The 25903-nt window shown below is 38.3% G+C and overlaps 1 protein-coding gene across 1 annotated transcript in view; it reads left to right on the forward strand.

The window, feature by feature from the left end:
• TLN2 (talin 2) overlaps positions 1–25903 on the forward strand; it is a 579984-nt gene that overhangs the window by 333380 nt on the left and 220701 nt on the right. Inside the window, exons 9-11 of the mRNA XM_027851789.1 lie at positions 1293–1420; positions 14234–14297; positions 16211–16315. Of these exons, the coding sequence (XP_027707590.1) occupies positions 1293–1420; positions 14234–14297; positions 16211–16315 (297 nt within the window). The remainder of the gene's footprint in view (positions 1–1292; positions 1421–14233; positions 14298–16210; positions 16316–25903) is intronic.

Here is a 25903-nt window from a genome sequence, read left to right on the forward strand (position 1 = left end):
TAACAGCATGCTATATATAAAAGAATAATCACAGGATTGTAACTTGTCCACAGACCTTTTCTGCTAGTTGGCACAATGCGTAGAGTATCAGGAAGTCCTGAATTCAAATCCAGACTCAGGCACCTACTAGCTTCATGACCCTACGCAGGTCACTTCCCCTCTGTGTCTCAGTTTCCTCATCTGTAAGATGGGGATAATAGGATTTACATCTCAGAGTTGTGAGTATAAAATGAGATAATATTTAAGTGCTTTGAAGACCTTAAAGTGCTATCTAAATGCTATCAATTATAATTATTATTGTTGTTTTTGTTCAGTTGTATCTGACTCTTCGTGACCCCACGGACCATATCATACCAGTGCTGTCCATGGGATTTTGTTGGAATGATTCCGGAATGGTTTGCCATTTTCTCTTCTAGTTGATTAAGGCAAACAGAAGTTAAGTGACTTGCCCAGGGTCATATAGCTAGTAAGTGTCTGAGGCCAGATTTGAACTCGGGTCTTTCTGACTCCAGGCCAAGCACTGTATCCAAAGAGCTACCTAGCTGCCTCCATTGTAATTACTACTATTATCAAAAAAGAGGAGAATAAGATAATGACAACAATATTAATAATAACCTTGAATGAAATTCTGAGGAATTGGGTTCTGATATGGATAGCACCTGAGGCAGCATGATACAGCTGCTCCAGAGTTAAAGTTGTAGGCTGACCCTTCCTACTTGGAACTATTGGGATGGTCAGATTGACTTGGAAGACCAAAGAGTAAGTATTACGCCTTCATTTTCCACCAAAATATGGTCAGATACATCAGAACAAATGAGAAATGTCAATATCCCACCTTATGGAAATGCTTTGGTGAAGATGGTGCTGACCACTAAGGTAGACAAACCGTGAATGTGCATGAAGTGGACTAGATATATCAATGTTTTCATTACATACCAGTTCTATATCATAACAAAATTGAAAACCGAGTTTGCCAGTTATTGTTGGGACCATCATATTGGTTTTTGTCAGTGGTATCCTGAACTCTTAAGTCATGTTTCAGATCAGTGCAGGGAAATTATAAAAAATAACTTCATCCTTTAGCCCAAATTAGATGAAATTAGAGCTGAAATGGAGGACTTAATAGAATCTGAAGAGAGTAAGGTTGTAGAACCTGAGGTCATTGAAAAGCTTCAGTTACCACTAAGGGCAGAAATCCTGCCTGATAATGAAATGGATGATAATAATAGCTAGTATTGATATAGTATGGTGGCATTTACAAGATGCTGGCATTTCTGACTCTTGCCTTGCAGGCTCGAGATGATATCCTGAATGGTTCCCATCCAGTCTCCTTTGAGAAAGCTTGTGAGTTTGGTGGATTTCAAGCCCAGATACAGTTTGGACCTCATGTAGAACATAAACATAAACCTGGGTTCTTAGAGTAAGTGCCTTTTTTTTTTGTTTGTTTTCTGTTCATTCTCTTTGTCTCTCCCTTTCTCTTAAAACCAAATATCTTTGGTATGATGGCGTTTAGAAAGGGTTGGGGGCTGCAATATCTGTATTCCTTTTCCATGCCTTTTAACTGGGGATATTCCCGATATCCAGAATGCTCTCCCTCTTCATCTCCACCTCCTCGCTTCCCTGGATTCCTTCAATATTCAGCTCACATTCCAGCTTCTGCAGGATTCCTTTCCTAACCTTCAGTCCCCCCAGTGTTGGTGCCTTCACTCTGACATCTTCTTTCATTTGCAGGGTGCTTTATCTTGTGTGCACTGTTATTTGTATGCTGTCTCTCCCCTTAGAATGTTAACTTTTTGAGGGCAGAGACTGTTTTTGTCTGTCTTTGTATCCCCAGCTCTTAATACAAGATCTCGTTAGTACATGCTATTTAATTAGTCCTTGTTAACTGTTGTCTGATTTCAGGTAAATGTGTAATACTTGGCTCCTTTTCTGCTAACGGCTTGATATCAGATATTTCAGTTGAGCAGGGAGAAACCCTAAAGTTTTATTCATCATGTCTCCATAAGCCTGAATTACAGGGACCTATTAACTATGAACCATCAAGAACACCCTTCCCAATCACAACCTAGTCCTTTGGCCTGGGGTCGCTTCTGCCAGAATCTTCGTGTGCATTTTTACAAGGTCTTGTTCTGTCCCTCTCCCTGTAGCAGCTTCCTATCCTTTGCCTATCATAGCCCTCATTCTGTTTCATTTTTTTTTTAACGTATGTAGTTGAAACAGACCAATCATTCAGATGCCAGGGAGTTGTCAATATAACAATGCTACTTAAAGTTGAGCATGAGGAGAAATTAGTAGCCGAAGTGGGAAGTGAATGTCAATTGGGGGATTGGGACTAAATGAATAGGCATAGCTGATGAGAGAATTCAGAATATGTTGTAAAGGGGAGATAGGGTCATCAATTAGATTGTGCCCAAGTCTCTTCTGAGGGGAATAATGAGAATGCTGACTCAGCCCTTAGGTCTCATACCATCTAAATGGAAGATAATAGTCAATGCCCTTGAGAGAGAAAGAAACCTTGGTTCTTTATTTTTTAAAATCCTTCTCAGAGCCAGAAAATGCCCATCCATTCCCTGTTATTTTGTCTAGTCTATGCCATTTGAAAGAGTCTTACCCTTGGGTTAATGAATCTCAGGGAGTCTCTCCAGAGTGATGATTTGTATTGGAATATCATATCATGACCTTGATTCTCAGACTGGCTGTAAAAAGACTTCCTATAAGGAATTCCTGTTATTTCAGTCTCTATTCTCCAAATAATCAAGTAGCCAAGTAATCAGTAGTGCTTATTAACCTGGCTAATAGAACCTTCTCCATACTGAAGCTTTGTGAAGACCACTTCACTGTTTGTACAAGAGTAACTTAATTATGCTATTGAGAAATGAAGATCTTGTTTTCATTTTGATATCTTTAATGATGAACTCTATAAGAAAGGAGACGATTTTAAAAACAGCACTTTAAATAGAATGACTTCCCTGTTTTTAACTACTCACAGCTGTAAGCCGTATTTGGTTCTCATGGGCTTCAGCAGGGAGTCCCAAGTTAAATCTTTCTCACTCATTTCTTACCAAATATGTTGATAATAGTACTGTATTTATATCCCTCTATCAGGAGACAGGAGCTTTAAACCTTATGATAATGAACTATTATCGTAGCATGTAAGAGATAGGTAAACTGATGAAGAGGCAAACTTATCTCCACTCTCTTATATAATTCTTTGCCCAAAAAGAGCACTTTGATTGAATTCTTCCTTTATCCCTTCTGCTGGAACCTGTGACTTTTGAATTCCTATATAGTCCCCTGGAGACCATAACACTGCCATCTTCCTCAAGACAGTCTTCACGGAAGAGTTCTTTTATTACTGGTCTTCCAGAACAAGAATCTACTTATAAATTTACCTACTTGCTATTTGCCCCAAGTAAGGAATGCAATTTAATTATCAGCCAGTCACTTAGTATTAATAGGCATAAGTATGGTTGTAATCTATTTATTTCTCTAACTAATTACTGAATGCCTTCTAATTCCAAAATACTGTTTAGGCACCGAGGGAAGCAAAGATGAAAAAGCCATAGTCTCTGATATGATTGGTGTTCTGAGGAGGGAAATTGAAGAAACTTGTATTGAATTTGTGTGAATTATCTCAGTATACTCTATAAAACTATCAGAAAAGGGCATGAAAGTGCAGTTGGGGGCTGAAGGAGAATGGAAAGGTTTAGAATAAGCATGGTGGGGAATGCAGTAATAAATCAAAAATAAATAACAGCTGTGCCAAGAAGCAGGGTGGGCCCACTTGAGCTTAGGTAGATTGTAACTATATTGCTGGCCCAGTCAGCCTGATTTCTTAACTTTCTTTGTCAATGCTAGGCAGTTTGAGGAGAGGAGTCCTATAGAATGACATGTTTCCCCGACTACATTGATAACATCCCTTCGTTTGAAAATCTGAGCTGGCAGACACTCTGAAATTGTGTTTTGTTTTTTTTTTAAATCTTCTAAGATATAACATGCAGATTATGCCTCTGGTAGAATATGTGCTTCAGCTCTGATTCCAAATTAAAACAAGCTTATTGTTGCCTTGTGGGTTTTTTTCCCTGAGGAATTTGATTTGCTTTTTAATTTAGACTAAGTCCCGAGTAGGTAATGAGGCATTTTCATTTAACATTGATATTGGATTGTGTCTTTTCTTTGTATATACCATACAGGTGGTAATTCCTGTGAATGTGCTCAGCATTTTAATTAAATTAAAACTGTGAAGCTACATGTTCCCTACTTTCTCCTTAATAGTGTTTTCTAGTCTTCAAGGAAGTAGTCTAGTTATTCAGCGAATCCTATTTACTAGCATAATTTCCAGAATTATGCCATAAACATCACTTGTATGTTGATATGCATCTTTACATACTGTATGCTCACAGACCTGTGTATGTGCTCTCTGAAGAAAGCTCTGTGTTAGACATAACATGGTATATCACAGTCACCAGAATCAGCTTGTCAGGCATATTTTGATACAGATCTGTACTTTGTAGGTACACATTTCAGCTAGCAATGTATATAACAAATGTCTGTAGCACTGGCTACCTACTACTGTGTTTGAAAAATTGATTTTAGTTGAAAAATTATTCTCTGATCTATAGCTGTTTTCTATCCATAATGAAGGCATTTCATCTCTAGTAAAAGTTCAGTCATCATCTATCAAGTGTTGCTTAGTCTTTCATCCATAGTGCCCTGTAACTTGTAGATTTGCTTAATACCTTAGTGAAATTCTCCTGTATTAATATTTTTTTGGTAGTCAGTCAGTCAAAAGCACCTACTATGTGCTAGGCACTGTCATAAAATACAGATTCATTTGTCAGGCATTTAAACCTTCTCCCGTTTGACTCTATTCTACCTTGCCATCATCCCTTCTCTTTCATTTTTCCCTACTCCAGTGTGACACCTCTGTTTTCTTTCCCATCTTGGTGTTAGAACATGATTTTCTTGGTGTCACAACACTTCCTCGTCTCCCCCAGTACCACCCACATACATGCTTATCTAATCATTTGCCGAGTGCTCTCAGTTCAAATTCCAAACTCTCTCCTCTCCATCCTTTCCTCTCCATATACAGATACACCACTTAGGTTTAGACCTTCTGAACATCTCATGAGCTATCATCACCTAAATTGTTTCTCTTCCTTTAGACTTTCTGTTCTCCAATTCATTTTTCCATACAACTACAAAAATAATTTTTTCTGATGCACAGATCTGGCCATACTATTCCCTTACTTAAACATTTAGTGTTCCCATTACTTATAGAATACTTATAGAATCACTTGCATAATAATAGAGGTATTACTTATTGCTTACTGAATATTATTACTTTTAGAATAAAATACAAACTTTACAGCCTGGCAATTAATGCCCTTCGTAATCTTTCTCGCCAGAGTTTTCAACCTTATTGTCACAAAACTCCGCTTTTATGCATTCTATATTCCAGCCAATCTGTACTTCTAGTCTCAATGCCCACTTGCCCACCTGCATTGTTATACATAATCTCCCCTATGCCTATAATACATTATGTCCTTGAAATCCTTTTCTTCCTTTACAGTTCAACTCAGGTGCCAACTTCTCTATGAAAACTCAAGAATTTCCTTCCATCCCCCCAAGATGTAAGCACTTTTTTCTAGACTTCTTTACTCCTATCAAATTCATTCTTACATTATACTAATTTTTGTGTATTTGTCCCATCTCCTGTTATTATCCTGCTTGAGGGCAGATTCTGTATCCTTTTCCATATTTGTATCTATATTGCCAAATTTATTCCCTTGCTTACAGCAATATTTTTATTAAAAGAATTATGTTTTTGAATAGGAAATAACACTCAAAATGTGGATTTTTCATTAATTAATGCATTGATAGAATGCAAGATAGATTAATGTCAAGAGAATATGAAGTTAGGGGCAGGTGGCACAGTAAATAGAGCACCAGCCCAAGAATCAGGAGGACCTGAGTTCAAATCTGGCCACAGACACTTACTAGCTGTGTCTACCTGGGCAAGTCACTTAACCCTGATTGCCTCCAAAAAACAAAACAACAGAAAATAATATGAAGTTAGGAAAAACCATTTAGCGGTCTGTTGTGATTGTTAAGGCAAGAAGTAGTTAGAGCCTAGACTGAGTTGATGGAAATGGAAATGGAAAAGAAGAAACAAATGCAGGAAATGTAGAGTAAAATTGACAGGATCTGCTGATTAGTGTGGTTTGACCTTCTTGTCTGACCACAGTGGTTTTTGTTTGATCACATAGAGATTTTTGTCTGGCTGAAAATGTGGAAAGGGAGAAGAACTTTCTTTCACAGTTTATATATTTGTCCCGTGGTGTCTAAACATGCTTTGATAGTGATTTTCCTGCAAGACAAAATAATCCACTTTCTGAATGTCTGGTAGTGGCAGAACTTGAAACTTTTCACCACAAACTCGTGAGCGAGTTTGTTGTTGACTGAGCAAAGCTTTTGACAACATAAGAGGTCTTAAATCAGTTTTATCCTTGGCATCTGCTCAACTGTATGTTTTTTTCCTCCTAAGCTCTTTGGAGTTTTTCCTCTTTGAGATTTTGTTTGAATAATTTAGAGGCCATTGCTTTATTTTGGAGCATACAATAAAGGATTTTTTTTTTCTTTTTGGAGGAGTGGACTTTAGTCAGGGGTACTTATAGAAGCTTAGACAATGTGGAATGTGGTGATAAGGTGAAGGAGGACAACAGCCACTTCTCTGAAGAGTATTCCATTCATTTTTTTTTTTATTCTGGACTAATATAACCTCTTTGTCCTCTTTCTTTATCCTTCACCACCCCACATTCTCCAACCCCCAAATTTACTCTCAGCATTCTCATTTTATCAGTTATTATTTATTGATGGCACTGGGGTAGTGTAAAGTTCTCTTAATAGAATCTCCTGTCTGAGAACCCTAAGAGTATTCTTCCATGTCACCGTGTTTCTTATATCCTCTCCCTGATAGCAATTAGCTCTGAGTCTCTCTGACGAATGTAAGGTTCAGATTTTGCCATTTATTGTCATTCAGAAGTCAAAGTTGAGATTCAGTGCTAAATTGTGCCAAATATGATCTGTTTGCAATATTCATGTTCATTTAACCATAGGGCAAGCCCCAGTGGCCTTGAAAACATGTATAAATTCATTCCTAGTCAACAAGCTAATTTATTAAGAAACTGCTGGATATAAAGTTTAAATAAGATTTTTGTCCCAGCCCTCAAGAAATGTAGAGTCCATTATTAGACCTCCTACTTGAAGGTCTCCACCTGGCTTCAATGCAAAGTGTATTAATTTTGAAGTAGAGGCATAAATTCGAAATCTAGGGACCCAACAAACTTTTTGGAAGACTTCCATTTTATTCTTTATTCCTATCCTATACTTTGTCATGGCTGTAACAGTACCTTGCCATGTGTACCCATCACTACCAATTGTCATTCTCCCTTCTGTCATTTCTTCTAATCCAGTATGACCCTTCTCTTTTCTTTCCCATCCTGATACTAGGAAGCGAGTACCTGGATACTCCAGTACAACCAGTACACTCACCCGCATGCAGTCTTCTTCATTTTTCTATCGTGCATTGCATAGATTGTTTTTGTAGGCATGTGCCTCTGTGCTTATAAGACACTGTGCTGAGTGTTGAGGATATATACACATACGCACACATACAAACACATATACACACACAAATACATACAGAGCAAAAATCATCCCGGCTCTCAACGAACTTACGTTGTAATCGGTGAAGTGGAACAACATGTACATAAATAGGTATATACCTTAAAAGATACATTGTATAGATACATAATAACCTTACAGAGGGTATCATTAACAGATGAAGTGGATTGGGAAAGGCCTCTTGAAAATATGGCATTTTAGATGAGTCTTGAGGGAAGCCACAGATTCTAAGACAAAGAGATGACCAGAAGAAGCGTACTATAGATAGAGGGCATCTAGCACCAAGGCTCAGTGATGGCGCGTGCTCATGGCACACACACATACACACAACACACATACACATATATGTACATACGTACATGTATTAATGTGTGTGTATCTCTGTCTACACACATACAATACACACATATACGTATATATGTACATATATTTATGTGTGTATGTATCTATCTACACACATACACACACACACACAGAACCACAATCCAAGTTTTAATGTGTTTTAAGGGAGAAACCAAATAGAGAGGTATGAGATATTACAGGACGGGAGAGATTGCCTCTGGCTAGGGAACAAGGGGGGGGAGGAGACTAGGGAAAAGCATAATTCTATTCATTTTCTTATGTGGCTAATAAACTGACTCTAAAGTCATTTCCTGTAAAGAGTTACATTCACTATGTGTAGCAATGGTAATATTATTTAAGTAAATGTATAGATTCCAAAGGTGATTACTTTAAAGGGCAGCATCCCTTTGGATGTTATGTATTTTCCTGGGGTAAGCATTTTGAAAGATAATGGTTATTTGAAAATATAAATTCTTGTATCTTTATTAATTACCAGTTTTGTAACTTTAGAACCATAGCTAAACACTTTACAGTTATCCCTTCTACATTGTGGGGGTTTAGGAGTGTGATGCCCCCGTGATCTGGAAAATCCACGTAAAACTTTTTGGTCCTCCCTTTGTACCAGAGAATAAATCTAAATTATTATGGTATTGAAAGATAAACTATGTTTATATTATACAATACTATACATATATTTTATGCATTTCTGAGTTTCTAAACTTTTTCTTTGTTGTCTGCTGGCCTTTGTGCATCATCTACAGTTTCCGCAAAACTCCCCCAAAATTCCCATTTAATTTCTTATGCCAACTTGCTATATATCAAAACTATGTTGGGGAAAGTTGTGATGTGAAAGAGATAACTGTAGATTTGCCTCATTTGATCTTAATAACAAGCCTGTGAGGTGGGTACTCTATTACACATATAAGTACAGGTGACTTTGAGAAGTATCATGGCTTGGCCCATGGTCCCACAGTTAATAAAAATAGGTAATAGGATTGGAACCCAGGTCTCTGGTGACTGCAAGTCTAATGCCCTTTTACTGTGCCTTCTCCCATGACATAACCTGTTGCCATAACATATCAGTAGAGAGAATAAAGTGAGACATACAGGCCAGGGTGGAGGCTGGGGGAGCACAGTGACACTACCTTCTGTGTGCAGACCATTCATTCCCTTGCAATCCTTCCGTTGCACTGGGGTTGTGGAGATAGCTCAGGAACAGACTTCTTCCCAGTGCTTAAGCTATCCTAGGTATTTAGCAGGAGCAGACTGAGGAAAGGCTGCTGGTGTAGTCTTAGGAACTTGGCTACGATATTTTTCAGGTAGTGTGGAGTTGCAAATGAGAATAAAGCAAGGGAAGTATTAGGGGAGGTATGAATACATGGGTTGGCCTCACTGACCCAGACTTTGGGGTCTTTGAATGTGTATCTGTTGTGTGGGTGTCTTGGAGACAAGATAGTGAACTGGAAGGAGGATTTGCTCAGGAGTCAGAGGTGCCCCCCCCCCCCCACTGCATTCAGATCCCACCTCTGATGCTTATTTACCTGTGTGATCTTAGGAAAGTAACTTCCACCTCAGTTTCCTCATTTGTAAAATGAGAGGGTTGAGACAGAAGGCCCCTGAGGTCCCTGCCAGCTCCTAATCTGTGATGTTATGAAATGTTTGGTTTCCATTTTGTTGAAAGAGTACAGAAGGAGATAGTGGAGGGTATGCTCTTCACAAATAGGTGTCCTACTTAGGAGAAAATTGTCCAATTGGATTTGGCAATCTAACCCGTTTTTTAGGATGAAGCTTGTCATTTTGGCTGATGGATTTCAGCTGGATATGAGTCCCAGCTTCTTATATGCCTTTGGAAACCAGGCTCAGTAATCAAAACAGTAACCAGGCGGGAACTACTGCAGTGCTAGCTGGCAGAAGAATAATGGTAGGTGGTCTGATGTTGATGTGCTTTTATGAAAAAGACCCAGATTATAATTTTCTGACTTTCCAAGGAGAATAGAAGAAATATGCGGTATTATTTTTAAATGAGCACATAGAGAGCTGTGTGTTAAAACATCAGGCATATGACATCTACTTTGCATGTTTGAGGAAATGTTCTGTCAGTCTAATGAAGGATTTGATAGGGAGCTGGGCATTTTTGCACTAATAGGTTTGCTTAGCCATTTGGTATCATTTCTGTCTACCTCCTGTATTCCAGTCTGAACAAGTTTTGGTGCTAGAAACATCAGTGGGATTGGGAGGGGAGATGGGAACTTCAAAACTTTCTAAAAATACATCTCAGCTTCTTGTCAATGATTTATACTGGGCCTGACTTGTGAAGTTAAGGCCAGACTCTGCCCCTGTCTAAAGGCCAGGCCTATTAAATTTTTAAACGAGTTTTATTGTTGTCTTTTACTTTTACATCACAGTCATTTCCAGTTATACACTTGAGCAAGGAAGTGGCATGGTTAGACCTTTGCTTTAGGTTATCAACTAAACTTGGCAGCTTGTGGAGAGTGGACTGATGAAGACCCCAGTGGCTCTCTGGGACTCAGTTCTTTTCATTATAGAATTAGCAGGTTGGTTTAGATCAGGGCTTCTTAAACTTCTTTCCCTTGCGACCCCTTTTTGCTTAAGAAATTTTTATGAGACACTGGGTACATAGGTATATAAAATAGGTATATGGGGCAGCTAGGAGGTGCAGTGGATAGAGCACCGGCCCTGGATTTAGGGGGACCTGAGTTCAAATCTGGCCTCAGACACATAACACTTACTAGCAGTGTGACCCCAGGCAAGTCACTTAACCCCATTGCCTAGCCCAAAAAATAAATAAATAAAATAAAATAAAGTAGGTATACAGAAACCTTTTACTGTTGCCAAATTTTTCGCTACCCCCACGTTCAGTTACACGACCCCATAGCTTAAGAAGTGCTGGTTTAGATGACCTTTTAAGGTCCCTTCCAGCTCTAAATCAGTGATCCTATAATTTGAAGCATCAGTAACATATTCCTTAAAAACACTTGGGGCTATTTTATTTAATCATTCATTGTTTCATTCATTGAACAAACTTCTGTTGTATGCTCAGCCCTGTATTAGGCATTGGGAGCATATACAAAAACATTGTTAAGACTCAGTTCCTATTATCATAGATCTTACCATCCATTAGGGAAACAAGCCACTAACACAATTATAAGATATAATACTACAGGATAAGTTTACTTATTAAATACATTTTGTTTTGACATAGTAGACACTTCCCAAATCAAGCTGCCACAAAATACATTGAGAATACCACTTATTAGGCTGTTCTATTAATACAAGCTTATTGCAGGAAGGGCCTGTGATGAGGCAGCTAGGTGGTGCAGTGGATAGATCACCTGGAGTCAGGAGGACCTGAGTTCAAAATCCAGCCTCAGACACTTGACACTTACTAGCTGTGTGACCCTGGGAAAGTTACTTAACCCCAATGCCTAGCGCCCTCCCCCCCCCAAAAAAAAAGAAGAAGAAGGATCTGTGTTGGAATGGTAGCAAGGGGAGCAGGAAGGATGTGATAGATATTACAAATAGAGACGCAACAGGACTTGCCTTGTTTTACTTCTTTTTAACTTGGATCTGGTAAATGATTGAGAGTCAGAGATGTCAAGATGTCACCTATGAATGATGGGAGGTATCACCTGCATGGTGGAATCATCAGCAGAAATAAGGAGGTTAGAAGGAGAAGCAGCTTTAGGGAGAAAAATCAGAAGTTACTTGGGTTTGAGTTTCTGTGGCACACTCAGGTAGTGTTGTCCATTGTCCAAAAGGAAATTGGAAGTGTGAGTCTATAACTGGGAGTAGAGATCAGAGTTGGGGATAAATTTGGGAGTTAACTATGTAGACAGAACAACAAATGAAGTCTTGAGAATGACTGTGATTTCCAAAAGAGAAAATTTATAGAGAAACTAATAGAAGACCAAGAAAAAGCCTTGGAAGGGGGTGGGGGGGAACCAGTATTTAGGGATCAAAAAGGTAAGAGAAGCCATCTCAGGGCCCAAAAATGAGCAGTTGGGATCATCAGAAAAGTTCTTGTGCCCTAAGCTTGCATTAAACAATGGAAGTATACTGTCTGGAGTGAGAGATTATGATAGATCCAATGTCAGACTATATTCAGTTCCATTCAGTAAGCATTAAATATATATTATGTAAAGCACTGTGCCAGGTTGGGGTGTACAAACACAAAAACACAAGTTTGTTCTTTCAAGGAGCTTACATGGGGAGGACACACAAGCTTACAAGTAAATACAAAGGCTAGATAAAGTAAAACAAAATAATTCCAAGAGAAAATGAGGAAGGGGCAGTTAGGTGGCTCAGTGAATAGAGCACTGGTCCTGAAGTCAGGAGGACCTGAGTTCAAATCCAGCCTCATACCGAACACTTGTCCCTTACTAGCTGTGTGACCCTGGGCAAGTCACTTAACCCCAATTGCCTAAAAACTAAAAAAAAAAAAAAAGAAAGAAAGAAAAAAGAAAAGGAGGAGTAGTAATGGAGGAGGCTTGGTGGGAGAGAGGAGGAAATGGAAGGAAGCTATGAATTCTGGTGTGGAGGGGAGGAGAGAGTGCATTTCAGACTTCAGAGAACAGTTGTGCAAAACCTAAGGGGTAGTAGGAGATAGAATGGAAGGAATAGTACCAGAAATAGTTAGAAGCCTAGTTTCACTGGAATGAAAATAATGGGAAACGATTGGAAAGGTAGGTAGGAGGTTTTAAATGCCAGGTTAACGATTGTGAATTTTATCCTAGAAGTAGTTGGGAGCCATTGAACATCTTTGAGCAGAGGTAGTGATGTGTAATTCGAGAATATCAATATGGCAGCTATGTGGAGGATGGATTGGAAAGTAAAAATATGTGTGATTTAGGAGACTACTGCAATAGTCCTCATAACAGATGATGAGGGCCTGAACTAAGTTAGAGGCTATGTGAATAGGGAGAACTTAACTGAAGCCTCATTTCCCCTATCTATAAATGGGGATAATAATAGTAAACTTTACCAGATCTCTTTCCTCGGAAGTCAAAAGCATTATTCAGAGCACTGATTTACATTTGGTTTCAAAATTTGAACAACTTTCCCTAGTGAAGTGCTCTTTGTAAACCTTAATGCCCTCTAGAAATGTAACTTGTTATATCACCAGAGCATAGCAAACACTTCAGAAATGTGGCTGTTTTGTAAGTTTAGGCTTTCCTAGGGCTCATCTTTGGTTCGAATTTGATTTTTTTTTTTTTCATGTGGTTGGAGTGTTATGTTGCTTACAAGTGGGAAGTTTGAAAGCCCCAAGAAAGAACCAGTTTATTTACCCCTTGTCTACAAAAAGGAGTGAAGTGTAAGGAAGCATTTATATTTGTCTTAACGGAATCAAGAAGTTTTGGTTTTTTGTTTTTTTAATTGAATGTGGTCTGACTTTCAGGTAGGTTGTTTTGTTTTGTTTTGTTTTTGTTTTTGTTTTTGTTTTTTTAAAGTTGTAAACTTGTTCCAGGGCATTATATGCTGTGGCTAACTATTAAATGAATCACAATTTCATTTATATTGTTTCCCTCTTCTCCACTCAAATCACCAAAACTCATTAAATGTTGTCTAGAATATTATGTAAAAGTCTCCTAACAGGCTTCTCTCCCTCCACTCTTGTTTTCCCTAATCTGTCTTTTACGTAGGTACTTAACATAGCCTTCCTAGTTCAGAGATCTGACCATATCTATCTGCTTCTTTCACCTGTTGAAATCCTTGTCTTCCTTGAAGGACCAACTCAACAGCCCCTCTTCCATGAAGCCTTTCTTGACTCCCCCAACTCTACCCCTGCCCGTTTCTGTCCCCTGCTAAAATTCATCTTTCTTCAGACTTTCTTAGACCATTTGTTTCTGTTATTTTTCCATTCTAACTTGTATCCTATTTACTTGTGTGTATGTCTTATCTTTCCTTCTGCCTACTTCTCCATCCTTCTTTATTATACTATAAGCTCCTTGAAATATTAATTTTTTTCAACTTTGTAGCCTGATGACTTGGTACGTTCCCTGGCACACAGTACATGCTTAATTAATGTTTGTTTGTTTTTTAAATTGAATTGAATTGAACCAAGACTGGTTGAGAACAGATGGAACTGGGGTAGGGCCTTGACTTTGAAATTTTATGAATGGTTCCTTTTCTCTTTTATTGTATTCATCACAACATATTAAATGATTTACCGTTTTTTCCCCCTCAGTCTAAAGGAATTTCTGCCCAAAGAATACATCAAACAAAGAGGAGCTGAAAAGAGAATATTTCAGGTACTGAAAATGTAGTTATCTTAATATTCTACTCTAAATACATTTCTCTATTTTTCTTATTTGAGAGGATTTTGTCATCATCCTGACTTTGTACTCTATGCGTCCCCTCCACTTATGTCATAAATTACCATTAACTGAAGAGTAAAGAAGCTAATTTAAGTCATTAATTATCATTCACTCAAGAGAAAAGAAACTAATTTATGTCATTAATTATCAATAACTCAAAGGTAAAGAAGCTGTCAGTTCTTCTTTAGGTATACTGTATATATTTTCATAATCTGTAGATTTTACTTGAAGGTTCCTCAGTCTCAGACAAATATACTCATACCTAATTTTCAGACAGCTTCTCAGTAGCAGCCAACAGATACTATGCAGTTACAATGCAGCAGAAGATGTTTTCTCTGTCACATCTTCATACTGATTTGCTTTTGGCCGACACCCTTATTCAGGAGCCATTATTTTGGAGAATGACCGTGACATAGTTTATAGGGAGCCAGTTGAAGCCAGAAAGACCTGTGTTAAACCCTGCGTCTGACACATAATGGCTGCGTGACCCTCAGCAAGTCACTTATCCTCTGTACATAGTAGTCAGCTGAACTGAGTCTCTAAGTTGCAGAGAAGATGCTAGCCTATATTAATGGAGGTGTATTCTGACCTGAGTGTTCCCTGTATCCGTCAGTGATGTCACAGGTCAGTTTCCTATCACTAGCCCCTATTCTAGAGGTGTATTTTAAAAGTCAAAGTTTAATTCATTTCCTAGGTTACCACAAATGAATCTCTTCAAAGGGGACTGTTGGGAGCTTAAGAATTATCTTTGCTTTGAAATGTTCATTCCAAGACTCCTATCTAGACATCATTTTTAGTCTTGAATTCCAAGCATGTAAAATGTCAGGAAACATACCATTTTCACACTTCCTGTTAGTGTCAGGTTTCTTAAAAATATAACTCCATGATCAATGCCAACCATTTTTATTTCAGTAGTTCTTGTACCTTAAGGCCTGGCATGGTGGGTGCATGCCTGTAGACCCACCTGCTGGGGAGGCTGAGGCCAGTGGATCACTTGAGTTGAGGAGTTCTAAGCTTCAGTAAGGCTGAAGCCAGTTGGGTGTCCATATTAAGTATGGCACCAGTAATGAGCCCCCAGGAGCAGAGAACACCATGCTGTCTGAGGAGGGGCAAACTGTCCCAGTGGGAAATTCAGACCAGGGTAAAACTTCCATGCAGATCAATATTGCTATCAGGTCTGTGAGGGGCTGAAGTATTTCCAGTCTGGGTGAGGTGAGGAGACCTGGGATCAAAAAGAAGATAAACATGAGAAAGGTAGAAGGGAGAGTGGGAGGGCACCCTTCAGTAGTACATCAAGATGGTGGTCGCCCTTTTATTTCCACCTCCCAATGAAGGATGTGAGGAGGAGAGAGGATATATAGGGAAGAAAAGAAAAGCATAAAAAGAGGTTCAATTATGCATTTAAAACTATATGGAAGAAAAAAGAAGGAAGACAAGAAAGAATCATGGACAAGCAAGACAGATTTGAAAGCTGCAGGTTGAATTTGTTACATATTTTAAAAGAAAAGCAAAGTGTTCATAACAGATCTTCAATTTCACATATAATCCTCTTTTTCTGTTCTATTATCATAAAATGTACATTTTTTATTTGATGTTTTCTTAGTTTTGAATTAAAAAAACAACTAAAAAATAGAAAGAAATGGTAGACCTTGACATTCCTAAGTGATCCGCTCTCGTCTGTAGAAACATCCACGTCCTCTTTCCTCGTAGCTCCTCCGTTTTCTTGATGAAATTGCCCTGAATTGGATCTCACGTATACGTTTTCCTAATGTGCCATAGAGATTGCTCAAATGATTACCTAATGGTAGAATGCAGTAACTTTCCCCCGGGATCTTGTACTCTTGCAGGAGCACAAGAACTGTGGTGAGATGTCAGAAATAGAAGCCAAGGTGAAATACGTAAAACTCGCACGTTCTCTCCGGACGTACGGTGTCTCCTTTTTCCTCGTGAAGGTGAGCTGTGTGTTTGTCAGGCTGTTCTGTTCTGCCCACGCTTGTCTCTTGTGTTCTTTTGAAATGTGCGCTGACAGTTGTACATTTTACTCATCTCATGGGCTGACCAGAAGTCTTCAAATATGTGCGAGGCGGTGAGATATATTTGAAAAAGAGTACTGTACAAGTCAGAAGCTTTGGGTTTGATTTTTAGCAATGAGATCTCTTCATCTGATCTCATGAGCGTTGTTTGAGACTGTGAACTCATCAGAGTCAATTAACATCTGTTTTAATCTGTGACTCACCTAGCACGGATAGCAGAAGCAGAGTGTGGTGGTGTGGAACCACTGGTGGATATGGAACTTGCTGGTCTGGCTCCAAATCCCAGGGGTTACTTAATAATTTTGTGACTTAGCAATTGTCCCTTAACCTCTACGGATCTCAGTTTTTCCATTTGTAAACTGTGAGGCTAAACTTGATATCTGGAGTCTCTTCTAGCTCGAAATCCTATGAATAATTTTATGTAGGTTGTTTTGGTTTATTTTGTTTTTAACCCTTTTTAATGGATATGATTGTTTTGTTTTGTTTTTAACCATATTACCTTACCCTAAAGAATCTATTCCCCTAAGACAGTTAAGCAAAACCTACTAAGTATCATGATTGAAGCTGGTAAGTATATGTCACTTTCTAGGTTTTTTGTTTTTTTTTTTGTAGTGTACAAATTGTTTATAGGATGTTGAGTCAGTAAGCTTTCTAAATTAAGTGCCTGCTGTGTACCAAGCACTGTCGAAAAGGATGGAGATAGAATGAAAAGCCAAAGGAAAAAAAGGAAGAAGGGGGTTGCTGCTGTCAGGGAGCTCACAGGCTAGGGGCGCACACTTTCAATTCAGTTTGATAGCATGGTACCCGAGAGGCAGTGCTGGTGTTGTGAATCTGGGGACTTCACCTTCGAGCCAGGAAACCCTGGCAAGTCACTGCATGAACTTGGACCATCGTCATGATGGTTTTCCACACTCTCATCTTCTGATTCTGTTAGCATGAAAAAGAGATGTGAGGATCATGTGAAACAGCCGTGGCATAGGGGGAAGAGCTAAAGAAGGGAAGAAGCATTTATGTATGTGCTAAACACTATGTGCTAAACACTTTACAGTTATTATCTTGTTTGATCCTCACAACAACTCTGCAAGGTAGGTTCTAATATTATACCCATTTTAAAATTGAGGAAACTGAGGCAAGCAGAGGTTAAGTGACTTGCCCAGGGTCACACAGCTAGTAAATATCTGAGGCTTGATATAAACTCAAGTCTTCCCGACTCCACACCCAGTGTTCTATCCTATGCGCCATCTACCTGCTTCAGGAAAGTAGAAAGAGTGCATAGTGAATAGAGAGCAGGCCCCTGAACAGAAGAAGATCTGAGTTCAGGTTCCAATTCTGACACATCCTGGTTTTGTGACTGGTTCTAAGACTCTCAGTCCTCTAGGCCAGAGGTGTTGAACTCTCTTGCTGCAAGTCCCTGCCTAAACCAAATTAAAATATAATTGGAAAATGTTTAAAAAAAAATAAAAATACAATACAATATAGGTAATGTTACTCTGTGGCTTTCTAAGTCAGTATGCAGACCACAGCTCCACAACTGCTCTGAGCAGCACTCCAAGTCCCAGGTTGCAGAGATCTCACCTTCTTTGGAAGAGGGCTTGTCCTCACAGAAGTAGGTCTTTTTCCTGTCCCCCAGGATGGTACTGCTGCATTCTGTTTCAGTTGATCCTGATTCAGTTGATCAGAATGATCCATTATCATGCTATCTACATTCCCCTTTCATTCTATCCATGTATAGAATCTCTGCATTTCAAGGCTCTCCTCACTAATTCATTTCAAAATGATTTCTACTTAGTCTTCTTGCACATTAGATTTCTTCCTTTTCTCCTCCATCTTACTCCTGCCCAGGGAAATGCATCCCAAAAGCCTTAGTGTAATTTTAAATTCCTAAAGCTCTGTTGTTCTACCCATGTAGAAAGCACACAGTTGGCATTATACCCCAGGATTCAGTTTCCTACCAACAGAATCAAAACCAGCTGACCAGAAACTGGTCTTCCAAGAACAGAGAAAGATGCTGCAAACAGTTTTGCCTACCCACAACTAAAGCATCCCACAGGAGTGAAGCAACCATCGGGGGTATTGGGGACCACAATTGTACTTCTCCTCAATCTACTTCCCCTTTGGAAAATCTATGTAATTATGTGAGGGGCAATTCTGATGTATTGAAGGTAGTTACATTTTTTTGTGGTGATGGAAGTGTTTTTAGTTACTTTAATAGTCATTGTTATTATAATTGCTCACATTTATAGAGTACTATAAGATTTGCAAAGTGCTTTTGCATTTATTATCTCTCATAATCTTCACAACAAACCTTTATGTACTATTACTATCTTTGTTTTATAAATGAATTAACTGAGACTGTGATGATTTGCTCAGGGTCACAAAGGTAGTAAGTTTTTGAGGCAAAATTCAAACTCAGTTCTTTTTCACTCCATTTCTCATCTCTACTACGCCACACCACCTTTCACACAGTTCGATATTCAACTGAACAACATTTGGATACCTTGCCAAAATAAAAAAAAACTTTTATCATGCAACTAATTTTTCAATGAAAAAAATTGTACTTTGTGTATTTATTTGGATTTTTCGGTTATCAGCACCCACCATCTCACTCACCCCCATTATCATCAAATTGAAGAGAGAAAACTTTCTGGGTAATAAGTATTGTAATAATTGTTGTTTTTCTGGACCACAAGGGAACTGTTTGGGCCAACCAAAATCACATGACTCTGTAGATCGCTGAGAGATCAATAGACATGAAATTAAAAAAAAATTAATATCCTGTATAGTTAGCTATATCAATGAAGAGAAACTCATAGGAGCAAAGTTTGGGACTTCTGTGGCTTTCAAATATACGATAAATTTTTTGTGCACAAATAATTTTTTATAACAAATCATTTTACCTAAGGTAATGCTCATATCAATAAAAAATACTTTAGAATCATTAGTTGTTGTGGCAAAATGATAAGAAATAGATTCAGAATAACATATGTTGTTGTTATTGAGTCATTTTTCAGTCATGTCCAACTCTTCGTGACCCTATTTGGGGTTTCCTTGGCAGATATTAGACTGGTTTGTCATTTCCTTTCTTCTCCAGCTCATTTTACAAAGGAGGAAACTGAAGCAAACAGCATTAAGTTACTTGCCCAGGGTCACTCAGCTAGTGTCTAAGGCCAGATTCGAACTCATGAAGATGAGTCTTCCTGACTGTACAGACCCAGCACTTTATCTACTGCATCACCCAGCTGTCCCAGAGTAATATATATCTGGTAATAAATGGAGTATCAGGGCATCACTGATACTGAATTGGAAAGGACCTTTGAGGTCATTAAACCAACCCAGTCATTTTATAGATGAGGACACTGGGCCGAAGAAAGTTAAGTGTAACTTGCCTAAGGTCACCTAGATAGTGACCATCAGAGGAAAGTTTTAACTTAGGTCTTTCCAGAAAAGAAACTCAATCAGTAGTCTAAACTTTAAAAATTAGTACAGTCAGATAATGTCTCAAATAGTGATTAGAAAACATAGAAAAGAATAGTTATTACTTTGACCACTGTCTCTTGAGTCAGTGATAGAACTAGGGGAAAGGGGGAGTGGGAAGTGAAGGTTTTCAGTTGGAACAACCGAAGTGTATTGAAGGTTTGCTCAAGCCAGTAAAATGCTTTTGAGAGAGCTTTTAAGAAAAGATAAGGAACCCAAGCCTCTTGGATTTCTTTTCTTCCAGTCATGGAGATGAAAGAGAAGGATCTATCAATGATATTTATATATGCTTTTATTTGACTTTAATCATTGGAATTTCATTAATTCTACTTTTTTTCTTTTGTAAAATGTTAATGGAATACTTAAAGCTTTAATCTTTTATTAAATGATTCCTTTTTCTGTGCTTTTTCTGTTCTTTTTAAATGAGCTGAGAGAGCCAGAATTCTAAACTTGTAAGTAATGGTCCTTCCAAGTCCTAAATTCTGCAACTTAATTTAGGTATTAAATTATGAAAGGGAGATACTGGGGTGCTTTAGCAAGTAAAGAGAAAAACCAGTGAGTGGTTTCCAAATAATTTAACTTACCAATATTTATCTTCATATATTAAAAACTATAAATTTTAAAAATCTGAAATTTTAATCAGCTGAAACATTTAAATGTTTATGTTGTGTTCATTAATCATATTACATAGAATTGAAAATTCGTGGGGGGTTGTCTGAAAGGACTAGTTGGACTGTTTTATTGAAGTTACTCATGTTTTGTTTTTGCATAATCATAAGTATTTCTTGCCTTCGTGGTGTTACCATCTGTTTTAAATGTCAAATATAATAAAATCTGGCAGTGTTCTATATCAAATTAATGTTTTTTGTGTCGTTTTGCAAGGCATACCTATTGAGTCTTACTTCATAGGGAGAAGTGTTAGATGTCCCTTCCTATCTGGTTTTGTCACTCTGAGCCACATATTATTTATTTTAGATGTATGGGTAGGAATTCGAGTTGGCACTCTCCTCCCTTATTCTGGCTTTTTATCCACTGGCTCTGATCAAGATGAAGAAATAGGGCCTTTTGCCTTTCATTCACTTGTGGCAGTGTTAAAAACAAAATTCAAAAATAGAGTGAGTTGACAGGCCACTTAAATAGAACTTTTCATTTGTAAACCTTTTTATTTATAAAGGTAATAGGCCTGGCTTTTCATTTCATATGCAGAAGCTCTTAACCTGAGTTCTAGGCCCACAAAGGGTCTGTGGATAGATTTCTAAGTGTCTGTCAACTCACATGGGAAAAATTCCATCTCTATTTCAATATAATTGATTTCCTTTATAACCCAGTTGCACCTCTGCAGATTCTCAGGATTGTTGCATTTCAGAACTAGGAGAGTCCTGAAGAGACTATTTTATCCGGCCTCCTCATTTTCCAGGTGAAGAATTTCAAGCCCAGAGAGGAAGTGTTATCTCTAGGCCACACGCTCCCTGCTAAATCTGCTCATCTTCAAACTCTGCCTGGAAGCCTGTTCTACTTTGACTGGCATAAGCTTCCTAAGGATCTCAGGATCATAGATTTAGGGCTGGAATAGATCTTAGAGTGCATCTCACTCAGTACCCTCATTTTATAGATGAGAGAACCAAGGCCCCTGGAGATTAAATGACTTACCCAAGATTATACTTTCACTGGCAGAGCTGGATTTGAACCCTCTGAATCTAAATGCAGTTTCTCTGTGCCTGATAATAGAGGTCTGATGGAATGTTCAACACACACACACACACACACACACACACACACGCATGCATGTGCACAGTTACACACACATTTCCCAATACTTTGAGAATGCTTCTGTTTTTCCTTTCCAAAAAGAAATTGAAGGTAGTTATCAGCAGTGCTCGTATCAGAGGGAATGAATAGTAATTGCAGGACTTTCTAGAAAAATGACCTAATTTTAGCTAGAGGTATGAGGGATGGCTGAGAAAGATGGAGAAAGTGTTGCTTCAGGGATTCCGCACCTTCTTTGTGTAACACACAAATGCACCTGTCTTATAATATAGTTAAACTAGCTAAGTGTACCCCTAAAGCAAGCCAAAGGGAAAGTAGTCTACCTAGAGAAAGTTTCCTTAGAAAAGGCAGAATTCAAGTAACAAACTCTTTTTAAAAAATTCTCTTGAGGTGGTATATAGGGACTTTATTCTGAATGTCCTAGGGGAAGGTCAGTATATGACTGTGTATATTGGTGCTGGGGTGGCTGGTTGTAGAATTTGCTAATTTAGTTTTGACTGTGCTGTATATCAAATATTTGAGCTTCATCAAATATGTTTGCCCTAAAAAGGAAAAAAAAAGTCCTTATGCAGATATTCACCATTCACCATTTTAACTCTCCTCAGCTGTTCTGGGTTTTGGGAGGAGGATTTGCAAATGGATTATCTCATAATGATAGTCGCAGCTGCTACTTTCTTTGAGTTTTATTATCTATCTATCTATCTATCCATATATATATATATATGTGTGTGTGTGTGTATGTATGTGTGTATATATATATGTATATGTGTGTATGTATATATTGCTGATAGTTCCTAATAGGAAGCTCCATTTTAATCTGTTGACTTATTTACAGTGACTTCTTTCTGTATGCCAAAATGGTCTTGACACATGTTAAAGTAATCCATCAGGTTTCTGTACTCCCTATCTTTTTTCTCACACAGACTTCCCTCAGAGTGGAGCTTTGCAGATGAGGGTGGCGGGATTGGGTTGGGGGGCGGGGGAAGAGAAGGATGGAAGGAACAGCTGCAAACCATATTTTATCTCCCATCCCTTTACTGGGTCCCATCAGCTCTGTGTGCTAGCGCTGTGCTTGCAAATTAACTGGCTGCAGCCTCCACATCTCCATCATGACATCTGCCCATTGCTTCTAGAGCCAGATTAGATTGAATAATGGGGTCCACTCCAGGTTAAATGCCCTTCTTGTGGAGGCACCCATTTTTTTCAGGCCTTGTTCTTCCTTTGCCAATATTCTGGACCCTTTGGGGTATCCATAAGGCCCATTTAGTCTTATATCCGCTTCATTATATGCATTCTGTCTTTCTTTCTTCAAATTCTTTTTCCCAAACCCAATTGAACTCTCTCTCATTGAAGTGTTGTTCCTTGATTGAGAAAACTGAAGCTGTGACATTCCTGTCATTGTTTTAGGATTTGTGGTATGTCTCAAAGTCCTCAAGATTATATTTCTTGCTGTAATTGTTTCTACTAGATGGGAAGGAGCAACTTTTTTTTTTTGGATAATTTTAGGAAAAGTGAAATTTTTAGTTATAAAAACAAATTTTTTGATGTTTTGGTTTTATTTCACTTTTTCCCACTGTACCCTTCCTCCACCTCTCCCAAAGAGCCAAAAAGACAAAAAAAAGATTTGACAAAACTAACCAATATGATGTGATATGCAGTGTTCTATACCACAGTCCCTCACCTCTGCCAAGAATTGCAAGGGGGGGTGGTGTCTTCTTATATCTCTTCTTTACAGCCAACCTTGGTTATTTTAATTTGACAACATTTAATTTCAGTTGTTTTGTTGTTTTTTCCATTTACAAGGTTGTCGTTATGTGTGTGTATATATATATGTGTGTGTACACATATTTATTTATTTCTTCCAGGTTACCTTCTATAAATTCATATAAATCTTTCCATTCTCCTCCGGATTCATCATAATCGTTGTTGATTACAGCACAGTAATAATTTGCCATTACAGTCATAAACCACAATTTTTCTTTGGCCATTCCTCAATCAACATGCATCTTCTTTGTTTCTATTTTTTTTCTTAGCACAGAAAGTGCTAACAGACAACATTCTAAGCATAGAAAGCTATGAGATAGACAAATTGTGCCCCTCAGGAAACTATCACTTTAAGTGCTGATTTTTTTTTAACCTTAATAAGTAATATTTGTTTATTTATGATATATCAATAGACAGTTTTTAAATTTCAAGTAAAATAAATTCTCAGTACCAAAATATCATGTTCATTCTCAGCTCTGCTAACTCTACTTTGTTTTTTTCTTTCTCTTCTTTTGTTCTTATCTTAAATAGTCAACATGCCGTGCTCATTCATATTAATACTACTTTTATCTCCTGAGTTGCTATGATTATTTTAGGAAATTTATTGATTATATACTATGTGCAAAGCACAGGTTAGCTATCCATATAGATGGGTGTTCAGAAGTCACTGGCTTTATGGGGAGTTGGTGAGTATTATCTTCTCTTCCCCCCCCTTCCCGTCCATTAGATTATGGGCACCTTGAGAGCAGAGACTATCTTTTTCCTTTCTTGTATTCCCAGTGCCTGGCGTATAGTTTGCCATAAATGTTTGACTGACTGCTTAAAGGACTCAAACCTCCTACAGTCATACCTTAAACCCTGTAATACATAAGTCTCTTCACCTGCTCTACCATGTGTATCTGTGTTCTCCATTCCTCACTAAAATTTCAAGAGCTTAGACAAATATCACATCTGTCTATGCATAGGTAGATGGAGCATTTAAATACTTACTATGTGCCAGGCACTGTGCTAAGATACAAATACAAGCAAATAAAACAAATACTCTTCTCAAGAAGTTTACATTCTAATGGGGAAAGATAGCACATTTAAGGGAGCTGGAAATTGGAAGTAGGAGGACCGTGGCAAGGAAACAGGTGAAGAGAAAGAATCCTGGAGGATATCCATGTATACCTGAGGTGAAGCAAGCCTCTTGTCCTTCCTAAAATGGTGGTCCCAAGGAGGGGACTCAGGAGACCAGAGTCTCAGGGTAGAGGTTCCTCAAGGGTGGCAAAGATATAGGTGAGAAAAAGAAATCTGGAGAGTACTGAAGTCGATCTGCGGAGATGTTCACTAGGACCCAGACCCAAGGATTGACAATCAGGTCCATCCCAGTTAGAGTGTTTCCCTCTTTTTTTAAAAAAAAAATGATGACCTTGATATTCATCAACAGATACTAACATTTGCATATACATAAAGGATACATTGAAAGAAGAAAGCGTATAAAAACATAAATCTACAGTGTACTTTTTTTTTTAGTATACGCCAAATATGACATGGTATTTAACATGATACTTCCCTTGTCTGTCTGTGTTCCTTCCTCTTTGTGCTGTCTCTTATGTGTTTTTTACTTTCTGCATTCATACCACAACCCAAGCACTCAGCCAGCCACCCCATCCCAACTGCTGAGGGAACTGAGTGTGTTTGCCATGTCTCCTTCATCATTTGTGATAACCATATCACATTTCAGCTGAGAGCTCTTTTATAGCTGGAGTCATTAATGATAGGGAACAGGAAATGACTGTTTACAGGTTGCAAACATTTGTCTTCCCAACAGGTTCCCAGCCTGAACAAAATGTTGCATTCTCTCTCTGGCCTTTTATCAATCTATCTATATGTCTGTCAGTCCTGCCCCTTAACACCTACTAGCTGGATGACCCTATGCCAATCATTTAATATCTCTGTGCTCTGAGCAACTACCGAAAGCTATAAATTGCTGGTCTGTATTAGTAAAGGACGTTTTCTTATCCGTGAGCTCCCTATATTCATAAAATCACAGGCCCAGTTTCCATCCTTTCCCTTCCTTATGAAACAGCTCATCTTCCCTAGTCTTCTTGGAACAACTCTTCCCTCTAACACTTGAATAAATAATCTTCCTTTGCCTCTGAAGTGATTTGGGCCTGCACATGTGGCAGTGTCAGAAGAGAAAAGGAGCCATATGCAGAAGATGTTAGGAAGGTAGAGATAACAAAAGTTGGCCCGTGATTGTATATAGGGCTTAAGAAAGAGTGAAGAGTAGAGGATAATCCTAGGCTGTGAACCTGGGAGGATGATGGTATCCTGGGGAAGTTAGGAAGAGTTTGAGAAGAAAGAAAATTAGTTAAGTTTTGACCATGTTGAGTTTAAGATGACTACCGGATCTCAGGTATGAGATATTTAATAAGCAGTTCAATATTTAAGACTGGAGGTCAAGAGAGAGGGCAGGGTAGTATGTCTGCATAGAGATGGTAATTGAATCCATGAAGG

Source organism: Vombatus ursinus, unplaced genomic scaffold (genome assembly GCF_900497805.2).
Source record: "Vombatus ursinus unplaced genomic scaffold, bare-nosed wombat genome assembly UNPS02009205.1, whole genome shotgun sequence".
In the NCBI taxonomy this organism is placed as follows: Eukaryota; Metazoa; Chordata; class Mammalia; order Diprotodontia; family Vombatidae; genus Vombatus; species Vombatus ursinus.